Source organism: Hakea prostrata, chromosome 3 (assembly GCF_041222555.1).
Source record: "Hakea prostrata isolate BN-2017 chromosome 3, UWA_Hpros_2, whole genome shotgun sequence".
Classification (NCBI taxonomy): domain Eukaryota; kingdom Viridiplantae; phylum Streptophyta; class Magnoliopsida; order Proteales; family Proteaceae; genus Hakea; species Hakea prostrata.
In genome coordinates, this window is record NC_142602.1 from 53,894,367 (window position 1) to 53,906,945 (window position 12,579).

At 39.8% G+C, this 12,579-nt stretch overlaps 1 protein-coding gene across 1 annotated transcript; it reads left to right on the forward strand.

Annotated features, from left to right (window-relative positions):
* Positions 1–1,953: 1,953 nt before the first annotated feature.
* LOC149022491 (uncharacterized) lies at positions 1,954–12,377 on the forward strand. Its single transcript, XM_089150562.1, has 7 exons — positions 1,954–2,939; positions 7,290–7,434; positions 7,570–7,623; positions 7,746–7,837; positions 11,046–11,281; positions 11,418–11,588; positions 11,674–12,377. Exons 1-7 carry the CDS (start codon positions 1,972–1,974, stop codon positions 11,769–11,771), a joined length of 1,764 nt encoding a protein of 587 aa, XP_089006688.1. The 5' UTR covers positions 1,954–1,971; the 3' UTR covers positions 11,772–12,377.
* Positions 12,378–12,579: the final 202 nt, after the last annotated feature.

Sequence of the window (12,579 nt, forward strand, 5' to 3'; positions counted from 1 at the left end):
TTCCCTATGTTTTAGCCCTAGTTATTAAGGACATTAGGTCTCACTTAGTTCAAATTTAATCTCGGTCCTTGCATTATGTATCTAGATCTACAAATGTTATTGCAATTATCTAGCTGGGTTAACCTTGTCCCTAACAAGTGGAACAGTTTAGCCTAGTAACAACCCTTGGCTTCTTAATCCTTGTATCATACTATATTCTAGGTAATACAATATGATTTTAATACAAAAAATAATATGATAAGATTTTCATAAATTAATGGAATAAAATTGTACAAAACGATATGCCATATGTAAAGAATTGTGGGTCTTGCTTGGGTCCTCCGTATTAAATGCATAAGACCATCAAACCACACACTATGGGCCATCGGATCAAAATTTCAATCTCGAGAGACTCAATTTCAACCGAATTGGATCTGATTGTTCAAAATGTCGACTTGACGGTAACACGCATTCTAAGCAATTTCAAAGAATTGTATTTATGTTTTTATAACTCCTTTGATATCTATTGATGGGCTCGTGGTAGGCTGTGGTAGATTTTTTTTTTCCTTTTTCGAAGGAGAAATAGGCTGTGGTAGTCAATGTTCGACATGTCGCCTGGTGTCGCCATGTCGGTGCCTGACGACACCGGCGAAACCGGCGACACAGTCGACATGTCGGGCGACTTGAGTGATCGCTGCAAAGCCTACAATCGACGGTGTATCGGTGATCCTCAGAGCCGGGCGACTTCTTATTTGGGGCGACTTGAGTGATCGCTGCAATCGACGGTGAATCGGTGATCCTCAGAGCCGAAGATCTGCTCCAGCCTCCATGTCGACTTTTTATTTTTTATTTGGTGGATCGCTGCAAACCCTCAGAGCCGAAGCTCTTCTCCAGCAGAGTTCTGGGTTTCCCTTTCCCCCAGTCCCCACACCAGATTCTTCCGTTACAGAAGATTGAGGTGGTAATCGACTTTTTCAAAGAGGAAGAAAATGCAGAACCCTAAAAGAAGTGAGCACCGAAAAGGATTTGAAGAAAATGGTAGAGGAGCGAACACAGGTGACTGAAAATGGAATTCGCCGGCCAAATACTCACCTGGATTTGCTTTCTACAGCCCGCAATGCCTCTCTGGTTCTTCACTTCTTCTTCCTGGATAAATTCTTAACTTTCTTCCAAAAACGTGAAATGAAATCACTCGCTGGTTCTTCCCTTTTTAATCAGATTATTGCTTCGATTTTCAAATTTATTCGGTTCTAGAGAAAGAAGAATACATTTCAAACGGCAATATACCGGAAATTTGCGGAAGACACCGCCTCTGGTTCCTGTCGATTGAGCGACATTTCGACCGTCGGCGATATGTTGCCGACAAAAAGTAAAGTCGGTGTCGCTGGGGGGTGTCGTGTCGCCCCCCAGCGACACCTCGAAATATCGCCTCGTGTCGGCGATATATCGCCAACACGAGGTACCTTGGTGGTAGTTTTGGTTAGTTTCCTTTCCCTGTCGAAAACCTAAGAAAAGAGTAAAAGAGAGTCCAGATCACCGACCCGACAAAGTGCTCCCCGACACTTCCTGACCACATATATCAGTGGGGCCCACGGTAAAAAACACTTTTTGGAAAAAAATAAAAAAATAAACTTTTTCAACACCAGTGGGCCCCACTGATATATGTGTCAGGAAGCCATCTGTGCTCCCCTGACGGGGTGATGATCCGGATTCAGTAAAAGATGCCTGAGAGTTATTGTTGGCCCAGTGGGACCCAGTCCTCGCGAAAGTGTCTTCAAATGCCAATAATTAACGGAGCCGTTACACACCGTGACGATACCGGCGTGGACAGCTCACCGTACGCATGCACCGTTACTGATTTGAGAGTGGTTTGTTCACTTTCTTCAACGATTGAACGTTGGCAGCTAACGTCGTCTACCTCCCGTTCCGTCTCCCTCGTTCGGAAGCCCTAAACCTTAATTTTCCGCTGCCCAAAATCTCCCTGTCTCTTCTATGGCCTCGTGCGACGACGACGATGATTTCCCTCTTCTCGGAGACGATAATCAGACAACCCATCCTCAGCACCCTCTCCTCCACCACCACCACCGCCATCATCAATCGTTTGTTCCTCATCGTTTCTCTGCTGTTGCGGCTGTTGCTGCCGCCGCCGCCGCCGCTGCTGCCAAAGCCGATCTGATCCACCATCAAGCACCACCACAGCCTCCCTCTCACCCTCTCAACAATCTTGGCCCCGCCTCCGCCGGTGGTGGAAGCCCTAAGAACGTTGCCCTTGCAACTCCTCCCGCCGCTGGTGATGAGGACGATGCGGATGCTTACAGCGAGGCTGCTTTCTGCTCTCAGGCTGAACCCAAGTGCCCTCCTCCCTTTCACGATGTTAACCCTAATTGCTTCGCTTCCGAAGAAGACGCCAACCCCTTCGCTGCCACCGAGGACGAAACTGACGCTAATAAATCTAGGCCTGATAATATACTCATCGAGAAGCGTAAGGACCGGGAAGAGCTCAGTGATGGTGGTACCACTTACAACTACAAGAAATCCAAAGCTATTTGCGGTTCCGCCACCGTCGCCTCTGGTGGAGGCGATTACAGGAAGGATCGCGAGGAATGGAGCGATAGCGCCATTGGTTGCTTACTTGATGCGTATACGGATAAGTTTCTCCAACTGAATCGGGGAAATCTTAGAGGGAAGGACTGGGAGGAGGTATCTTCGATTGTAACCGATAGGTGTGATAAGCAAAAGTCTTATAAGAGTGTAGAGCAGTGTAAGAATAAGGTGGATAATTTGAAGAAGAGGTACAAAGTTGAGAAGAATCGGATGAATAATGGCGGTGTGACGATTAGTCACTGGCCTTGGTTTAAGAAGATGGAGCAGATTGTTGGGAATTTTGCATCGTCGAGGGCTTTGTCCGATGACGACAAATCTGTTGGGGCCTCTTCCAGCATGCTTCGGCAGAACAAGAGGTTTTTGCTGTTTTCAGTTGAAATTTTTTCCGGTGGCTTTATTTTGTGTGGATAAGCAATTGGTTGTGGGACTTTGGCTCTTATTCTTCCCTGATTGACCAATTTGTTTTCCGTACTAGTTGTGTTTTGTTAATTGCTTGTTAGCTCCTTGAACTTATGAGTTTAGATTTAGTCAGTTTCTTGTACACAACCCTAGTCTGCTAATGGTGTTTCTGTGCAATTATTTTGGTGTTGGTCCTACTGTTAAAAGAAACCAAAAGAATGAATCAAGGTTGGGCGATTCCTGTCAGATGTTTTATCCAAGAGGAAGAGAAAATGACTTGTTGACGTTGATTTGCAATACAAGAACTTTCTGACCTACTGTGTTTTTGACCAGTGATTGCCCCCTTTTTCCTTTTTCTGCTTCCATTTCCCTGGCTGACATTTAGATCTACTTCGTTATCATTTCTTTTAATGTGGTTATTTTCACTATAAAGACTCCATAATTTTGAGAACCCCCAGCAACATGCTCGCTTTTGGTCCATTGCAAAGATCACCAGGACAACTGCTTTCTCAACCAGCTAGGACAATGTTATAGTCGTTATAGTGATATAACAAAGTTGTTACATTTATTTTGTGTGTATATATATATATATATATATATATATATATATATATATATATATATATATATATATATATATATATATATATTTAATTATTTATGTTTTGTCCCACAATGTTGCTTAAATTTCATTACAACGTTGGAGGGGAAGCAATGGAAAAGGGGTGCTGCTGGGGGAATTGTGGGAGGGAAGGGTAAATCATTTTAACTTTAGTTGGGATTTGAAGTTTTAAGTTATTTGAATGCTTTTGATTGTTATTGGAATTATATTTCATTAGGGCATCATTTGTTTGCTAAATAAAAAGGGGTGAGAAAAATTAATATGAGACCTCCATGTAGTGGAGTGGGGGAGTAGAAAAGGAAAGGAAAGGAAAAGATTTTGTGGAAAAGTTGCAAATATGGGTCCCATTTTTATCATATTCCTCACTTTCTCATATTTAGTAGGACTTCAAAAGGGGGTGGGGTGGGAAAAGTAGGATGCCATGTCAGCAAACAAGGTTCTTTAAATCAAGGAAGCTTGTCTGTTGACTTTTTTATCCCATTGAACTAAACAAGCCATGTTTTGGAATTTTGCGGAAAAATTTACATTTTCCACCCCTTTTTTCCCACCCCATTTCAAATTCTTTCAAACAAATGATACATAGCTTCCTTCCTTGCTCCATTGTAAATTGTTAAAGGGGGTTAGAACTGCGATTCAAAACCACTGTCGTGCAACCCAAACACTGTCTATTTAAAGAAATTAGGGTCAAATGCCCAGGCTAAATGGGATGTTAAGGGTTATCGCTTATAGACTAGAAAGCAGGTCTACTATCCGAATTTCATAGTGAAACAGAACTGGAAACTGTGTGAGTTGATTGTTCAATGATTATGAAGATATCAAGTAAACTAAGGAGATTTAATATGTCCTGTAGTGATTTATTGATAGCATTTGTGTTACATCAAGAATCGTTTTTAAGCAGTAATTTATTTTTTCTTATCATGGATGATTTAACCATAGACATTCAGGATTAGATTACATGGTGTATACTTTTGTGTGTGGTATTGTTTTAGTAGATGAGACAAAAGCAAGGATTAATGCCTTAATTGGAGTTGTGGAGATCAACTATGGAATCACAAGGTTTTGAGTCAAGTAGAATGTATAAAAAGTTTTTGGTATGCAACTTTAATGAGCAGGAGATTCCTAGAGCAATTACTTTAGGTATCTTTTTAAAATGTGATAGAGGAGAATGTTTCATAAAAAGATAAAATAGGATGGATGCAGTGAAGTATTTTAAGTTTTAAAGAAATACTTTGACCACCCAAAACTTTGGACACATCTCTTCAGTTCATCCATTCTATTTTAACTTTGGTGTGGTGCTGGCTCATAATAAGCTACGGGAAAGTCGTTTAAGGTGGCATGACCATGTTCAATGAGGCGTTTCAGTGCGCTTTAGTATGGATGAATGATCAAATTTAAATGAAAGGAGCTCAATGTGATGGAGTTTTATCACTAGCCTGGGCTTCTTTTCTTAGTAGTAAGTCTAGATTTGGGTTATATACATATTAGGCCTTTGGTTGTATGGGTTCTCTATGTATAGCCCACTTTTATGGAGCTAAAAAATGGGTAATTAGATTAACTATGGAAGTTTATTTTAAGTTGTTTTGGTTTAGTTCTGGTTCCATTTAAGTTGCAATTAATTGTTACTAAGTGTCCTGGTGAGCCTAGATTAGGGCTTTATAATTCCACATTGTGTTGAATCTATTGGTTTCTTAGTGAATATAACTTAGCTATTATTTTATGAATTCGGTGAGGCCCTTCCTTTTAGTATAGGAGTCTGTTTTTGAGACTTCTATGATAGGTTATGAGCCTAGATTAGGGCTTTATAATTCCATACTGTGTTGAGTCTATTGGTTTCTTAGTGAATATAACTTAGCTATTATTTTATGAATTCAGTGAGGCCCTTCCTTTTGTTATAGGAGTCTGTTTATGAGACTTCTATGCTAGGTTGTAATACGTTGTATTAGTGAGCGTGAATTTGATTACTGAATTTGCTATTCAATCTGCTGCTGCTGTGGCCATTATCTTCCTTGTGAGAACTCAGTTTAGTCCTGGTACGATTGTTTCCGATTCACTTGACTTCTGATGTTTGTGAAGTACCCGGAAGGTTTATTGGTGGCATTAGTTGGATCAACTGACTCCTCAATGGTGTGAAGCCTGGCAGGTTGAGATCAAAGCTTCCCCTTCAACTAGGTTGAGGGTCTCATCCAATAGAAGGTTCTAGTTTGAATTTTTAGACTCCAGTGAGCTGCTGCCATTGAAGGACTGCAGCTCTAGTGAGTACAAATTAACATTACTGCAATTCTTCTCCTAACCTGTTAGAAGATCCTAAGCAATGTGTTTTTTTTAGTAGAATTGCACACAGCCCAGCCCAGCCCAGCCACCTGATCATCATCATGAACCGCAGCCTCCATCCATAAACCCTATCTTCAATTCATCTTTCTGCCTGTTCCAATCATCATAAACACTGGTTTCCCTAACTTATCCTTAGGTTTCTAATTTCTGTAATTTTTCAGCTACATTTATCTAACCATCAAAACCTCACCATTATTTTGTATCACATGCTCCGCATGCTTTCCTAACAAACCATTCCAATTTGGTTGCTACCTCACCAGCCAAAACCCTTGGCTTTCACCTTATCAGTTCTGCATAAGAAGATAGGTCAGTTTTCACAATCCAACCCTTGGATGTTGTCCAATATTTGGATCTCATGGTCCTTGCTACCTATATAGACCTTGGTCCAAACCTCAGCCCAGGTTTCCTCCCCTAAATACCCTATTTCCCCTGTTCCAAACCCAAAACCATAACCCGAACCTGTTGGATTTCAAATTCAGTGTTCAGTCCTCTTCCATGAGATACCATATTCCCCATCACTCGGTCCTAACCATACCTTCGAACCATAGTCATGACCTAACCCCTAACCTCTAGTGGACTCCATACCCAGTTTTACTTTTAACCTAAACTAATTGTCTGGTTCATACAAGAACCTTGTTTAACTGCCCCTAGTTAACCCCTTCTAATCTACATCAAAAAGTTCTTAGGGCAGACCTAATATTATCTCAGGAGAAGTGGTTAGAAAAGATATGCATGGCATGTGCCTTGTATCAAGTATAACCCCAAATAGATGTGGTTGGAGGGCAAGGATCTGTCTAGTCTTGTTTATTTAGTTGGGATAAGGCTGATTTGTTGCAGTATAATATATCTATGGGAAAATTATATATTATATGATCTATATGATATTTATTACAACATCATTCAATGCCTGGCTGAAGATTGACTACAAAGCACCAGCAATTTGCACGTAAATGTTAATACCCTTTGGCTCAAAATGCAAACAAAGGGTTGATTTCTTTGCCCATTGTGAAACTTTATAAGATGATGTCTGCACCAATAGTATGTTTTCGAGTTTCCTTCTCCACCTCCCCCCCCCCCCCCCCAAAAAAAAAAAAACCTCTCTTTTTCTTTGCCCAGATTATATTTTTATAGATGGTAGATTTCTTGTTCTAATTTGTTAGCTTTATTGAACATTGGTCCATATACGTGAAATTCATGCAATATTGTATTCATACTTGGATTTTTACTTCAAGGCTTTATATCGCTTGTGGAATAAACTAAAGTTGTATTTTCTGTTAGGTCCATCACCAATATGGCGAATGAAAAGACGAATATTCTATTTGTTGCCTGAACCTATACTGGTTATTTTATGTAGATGTGGAATTTCAGCACCTAGCCCAGGGGGCTTGCCAAATAATGTGAAGTCCAAATCATTGACAAATCCTAGATGGCGGAGGGTTGTCCTCAAAATTAGTGGTGCTGCATTAGCTGGGAGTGGTCCTCAGAATATTGACCCAAAGGTGATTAGTTGGTTCAAGTTTATTGCTATTATAATTTGGATAATTTACCATGAAACCCATTTGTGGATGAATAAAATCATGTTATTGAATTTTCTGGGGTGAACTCTATGTTAAATTGCTTCTTCCTTTTTCCAGGTGACTCTGTTGATTGCTAGAGAAGTTGCAATTGCTTCCCGTCTTGGGGTGGAGGTATTTCCTAGAAAGTTTCCCTAGTTTTTTGGTTAAGTACTCCTTTCTGCATGTTTATGTAGTATGATCTAGTGTGAACTTTATTTCGTTTCCGAGATGCTTAGGTTTATGCTGTCAATTAGGTTGCAGTTGTGGTTGGGGGTTGTAATTTCTTTTGTGGAGACACGTGGGTAGCTGCAACTGGGCTTGAAAGATCTACAGCGTACCAGATTGGGTAATATAATTATCCTATTATCGTAACTATGATTATTTACAGCTTTATAGTGGTCCTACTCTCATTAGGCCTGTACACTACTGGAAATTGATTCAGACACTGCTTAACATATGTCTGCTTTTGGGTTGACATGAAATTGAACTTAAAAAGGTTGTTCAATCCGCACTGGTAACTGTTTAGAAATGTCTTGATTCTTGATGCACCTCCCAACATGCACTAGCCAATTGGAAGTCTTACTGAATGGAAGGTTGTTCAATTCGCACTGGTAACTGTTTAGAAATGTCTTGATTCTTGATCAAATTGCAGTATTACTTAGTGATATTTGATCCTTTGATGTGTTCCATGATTGTCTAGGCGTTACCAAGGCATCTAGGTTTTTTTTGTTGCTTAACATATGGTCCTTACCCTGTCTGCTTTTGGGTTGACATGAAATTGAACTTAAAAAGGCCGTTCAATCCGCACTGATAACTGTTTAGAAATGTAAGGCCGTTCAATCCGCACTGATAACTGTTTAGAAATGTCTTGATTCTTGATCAAATTGCAGTATTACTTAGTGATATTTGATCATTTGATCTGTTCCATGATTGTCTAGGCGTTATCAAGGCATCTAGGTTTGTTTTTTGCTGGGCAAGGCAATTATGCGTTGCATTGTTTCTATTGGTGCTGAATCTTGTGCTTGCACTTATTTACTTCAAGATATGATTCATAAATTGGCAAATACCTCCCCTCCCAAAAGAAAAACTGAATATGGTAAAAATAGTTTAATGTTCAAGCTCCAAAAGAAGGGGAAAAAAGAAAAGACCCTTCAAGTGAAGAGCATGCAAATACCTCCCCTTCAAAAAGAAAAACTGAATATGGTAAAAATAGTTTAATGTTCAAGCTCCAGAAGAGAGAAAAACAAAGACACTTCAATTGAAGAGCATAAAAACTGGATTTTCAATGGTGGATGAAATTTTCAGCATTTTAAGGGTGGGGGTTTACTCAAATCTAAAAATTTTATAGATCCTAGTATGGTAAAACAGTGGTAAAAACCAAAAGTGTGGTAATATCTCTTTAGTTGAGATTGGACGGAATTGGTTTGGTGGGAAGCCCTCTCTCTGTTTTTCCAGTTATCATGAAATAAAGATAACCAACTTCAGATATAATTGAATAAGTTAGGGATGGTAGACAACCAGAATCCAGATAACCATATTATTATTTTAGATAAAGCATATCAACTTATGCATTAAAGAGCTATTTTTTTGTTTTTCTTCTGTTTTGCCCACTTAAGTTGGGCCCAAATTTTTGTTTGCCCACTTAAGTGGCCAATATTACATGTTGCCCAATCTGGTGAACTTGGAATATTACAAAAATCCAACGTGAGTTTTTAAACCTTAACTGTTAAGTTTTCAAATTTTGAAATGTATTAAGACCTAAATGCCCCTCACCCCTGTCACTCAATGTGTACCCAACCCCTAGGTGGTGAAGGGATTACCCATCTTCTTCCTACACTAGCGGAAACCCCACCACTGCCTGTGGCCACAGTTGTGTAACTCCCCGGAATGCACCAAAACTCCCCTTAAAGTCCTCTTGCCTTTGCCGGAACTGTCAGTTTCGGTGGAAAGTCTGGCAAGATCGTCACTTCCTCAAACGTCAAATTTCAAAAACAAAATGTCTTCCAAATTTATTAATTCTTGAAACAATGATCGAAAACCTTCGGCCTTGAGCATCTCTATCCCCTTCATTGCTGGGATTTGACTGGTGCAGGCATGGCCGCTTTCACGATCAATTACAAGGGTAAGGGTTATAAAGAAGCTTTATTTTCATTCCTACATATTTGGGGCCAAACACCCAACCAAGAGTGCCCATAGGCGACGTCATGAAGCAATCGTTATCAACATTTGGGATATGGGTTGAAAGAGTAAAAGGGGTTTGCAGTTCTGTGGATTCTGCGACTCTCAACAACCTTCTTTTTGCAATTTTGATCTTCTTTGCATTAGGTAAGCTACGGTATTTGCCATTGTTGATCTTTTGTTTAATTATGGCAAGCTTATGTATCCAGTAAGTCATGGCAAGATTATGTATACAAGAAATGCCGTAAGAATTTTGATGACCTGATTTCAAGTTTGGAGGTTTTGCATCTGGTCAAGACTTCCGACTGGAAGCTGCTAGGGCTGGAAGGTGTGGAACTCCACATCTGGTGGGGTTTGGTAGAGAAGGAAGCCATGGGGAAGTACAAGTGATCGTCTTATCTTTCTCTTGCTCAGATGGTCCAAAACGCAAGTCTCAAGCTCCGTATCTCTCTCTGTTTCCATGCTTCTAGACAACCAAAAATCCCTCTTCCTACTTGGATATTTTAGATCCATGAGCCAAACATCTTCCTCACAGTTCGCTTTGGAAACCAGTACATAATCTGTGGAGAAGGGGTGGTGATCATCGGTGGCAGTGGTATTTTCGGTGAGGTGTAGGAAGAAGATGGGTTCGCCCTTCACCCTACAGGTTGGGTACATAGTCTGTGTGGGGGGCATTTTGGTCACTCACATGGATAAGGGGTATTCATGTCATAACACATGAAAACTTAACAATCCAAGTTAAAAAACTAACGTTGGATTTTTTGTAATATTCCAAGTTCACTAGATTGGGCAACATGTAATATTGACCACTTAATTGGCCAAGCTAGAGTTTGGGCCGAACTTAAGTGGGCAAAATGGGGGGAAAAAAACCCTCTATACATAATTGTCATACTGATAATGTTCTACCCCAAAAAGAATATGAAAAAAATACTGTTAATTTAATTTTCTTGATGACCCTATGGTATCGCTTTTGTATGATTATTAGGTTAATGGAAACATATAACTATGCTCCAAAGGTGTTATAGGGTGGATTTAAAACCAGTAAAGTGATGGTTTTATGGCCCAGAAAAGTTGAGTTTATTCATCCAGTATTCTCTTCCTATTTGGTTTCCCATATTAATTGTTTAAGTATATATGAAATATGTTCTTTTCTTTCTGAAGGAATGAGGAAGAGTTCTTCTATGTTCTTCTATTGTTTAATAGCTGCTCTATAGACTTAATAATTTTGGTTAACAAGATTTGATTGTTTGGTTGGTGCACTGTTGTACCATATAGAGTGATCTACCCAAAACCTTGTTGTCTAATTTCAAATTTCAATGTCGGAAGAAATGATGCAAAATTATTCTGTATTCTAAATGCTTGGTAATGCCTAACAGGATGATGGCTACTGTGATGAATTCAATATTGCTTCAGTCAGCGTTGGAGAAAATGGGTATTCAGACTCGAGTACAAACTCACTTCCAGATTCCAGAGGTTACCGAGCCATATAGCAGGAAACAGGCTGTTCGGCATCTTGAAAAAGGAAGAGTTGTGATATTTGGTGGTATTGGGGCAGGCATGGGAAACCCTCTATTCACTACCGATACAGCAGCAGCCCTAAGGGCTACAGAAAGTATGATACTGCCCTGCACACAACATCCCTTGTGCATTTTTTGGTTGCCTGTTACTCTTAGGTAGTTTTTGCTGCCTCTCACTTTGCCTGTTCTGGATGAAATTCTAACATCTTATGTCACAATTGTTCTGGTCAGTACAAGCAGAAGCATTACTGAAAGGTACCAATGTAGAAGATGTCTACGACTCCAGAAGCAACATCAATAATGTGACTTTTGAGCACCTCTCATTCCAAGAGTTTGCTTCCAAAGGTGTTTCCTCCATGGACATGATGGCGGTAACATTCTGTGAAGAGAATTGTATCCCTGGTATACATATTTTGTTATTCCTTTTTTCCATACCTAGTAGTGAATGTTTCTCTGTTGCTAAAATGTCATTTTTCTGCCTTCCCAGTTGTCGTATTTAATCTAAATGAACCTGGAAACATTTCTAAAGCATTATGTGGAGACCAGGTTGGTACCTTGATTGATCAAGCGGGGAGGATCAGCTGATGCATAAGTGGATTTTAGAAAGTCTCTTTTAATTTGAAGCTGCTGCTTGTGAATACGCATGAAAAGGGATTGGAGGCTTGGGTTTGGCTGATGCCATTGACTAATTTTAGTGGCCAGGGTAAAATACGTTGCCTAAGTTGTCAGCTTTCAAGGCCCCATGGGAGATCGTTCTTGTTGATACAGGTTTAGAAATTGGCCAATATTGCTTCCTCTTTGTAATTTTTTTTTTCATTTTCCCCTGTAAATGATTTTGACAGCCCATGATGTTAGATAAGTTATATTTGTCTGAATTCGGAATTAAAGCCTGCCTGTATAAAGAAAAAGTGATTCAGTACACAATGATTTTGACAATTATGATCTATTGAGGTCTTGTAGTCCTTTGTAGTATCATACGTGTACGGTGTACCTCACCAGGTTCTTGATAGTAGAGCACTTTTGAGAAGTTCTAGTGCTAGCCGTTTTTAACTGAACCCCAATGCTACCCAGGGATGTCCGTTGCAATGGGATTCGTAGTTATAAGCATGGTGGGAGATCTGGCGAGATTTTGCCGAGATCTTGAGAGATATTTCATTTTTTTACATAGGCGAGACAAGATGGAGGTCAAGATTAGAGAGTTAGGATATCTTGTTCGAGATCTTGCCATATCTCGCCTAAGATCTCGTTGGAATTTTCAATTTTTGCCTGTTTTGTGGATTTTGGCTGAATTTTTACTTGCAATTACTCTTTAGCACATCTACAAAATTGAAGGAAAATCAATCATTCTTTACTTGTTTTATAAATTTAATGATTTATATAGAACTTCTAATGG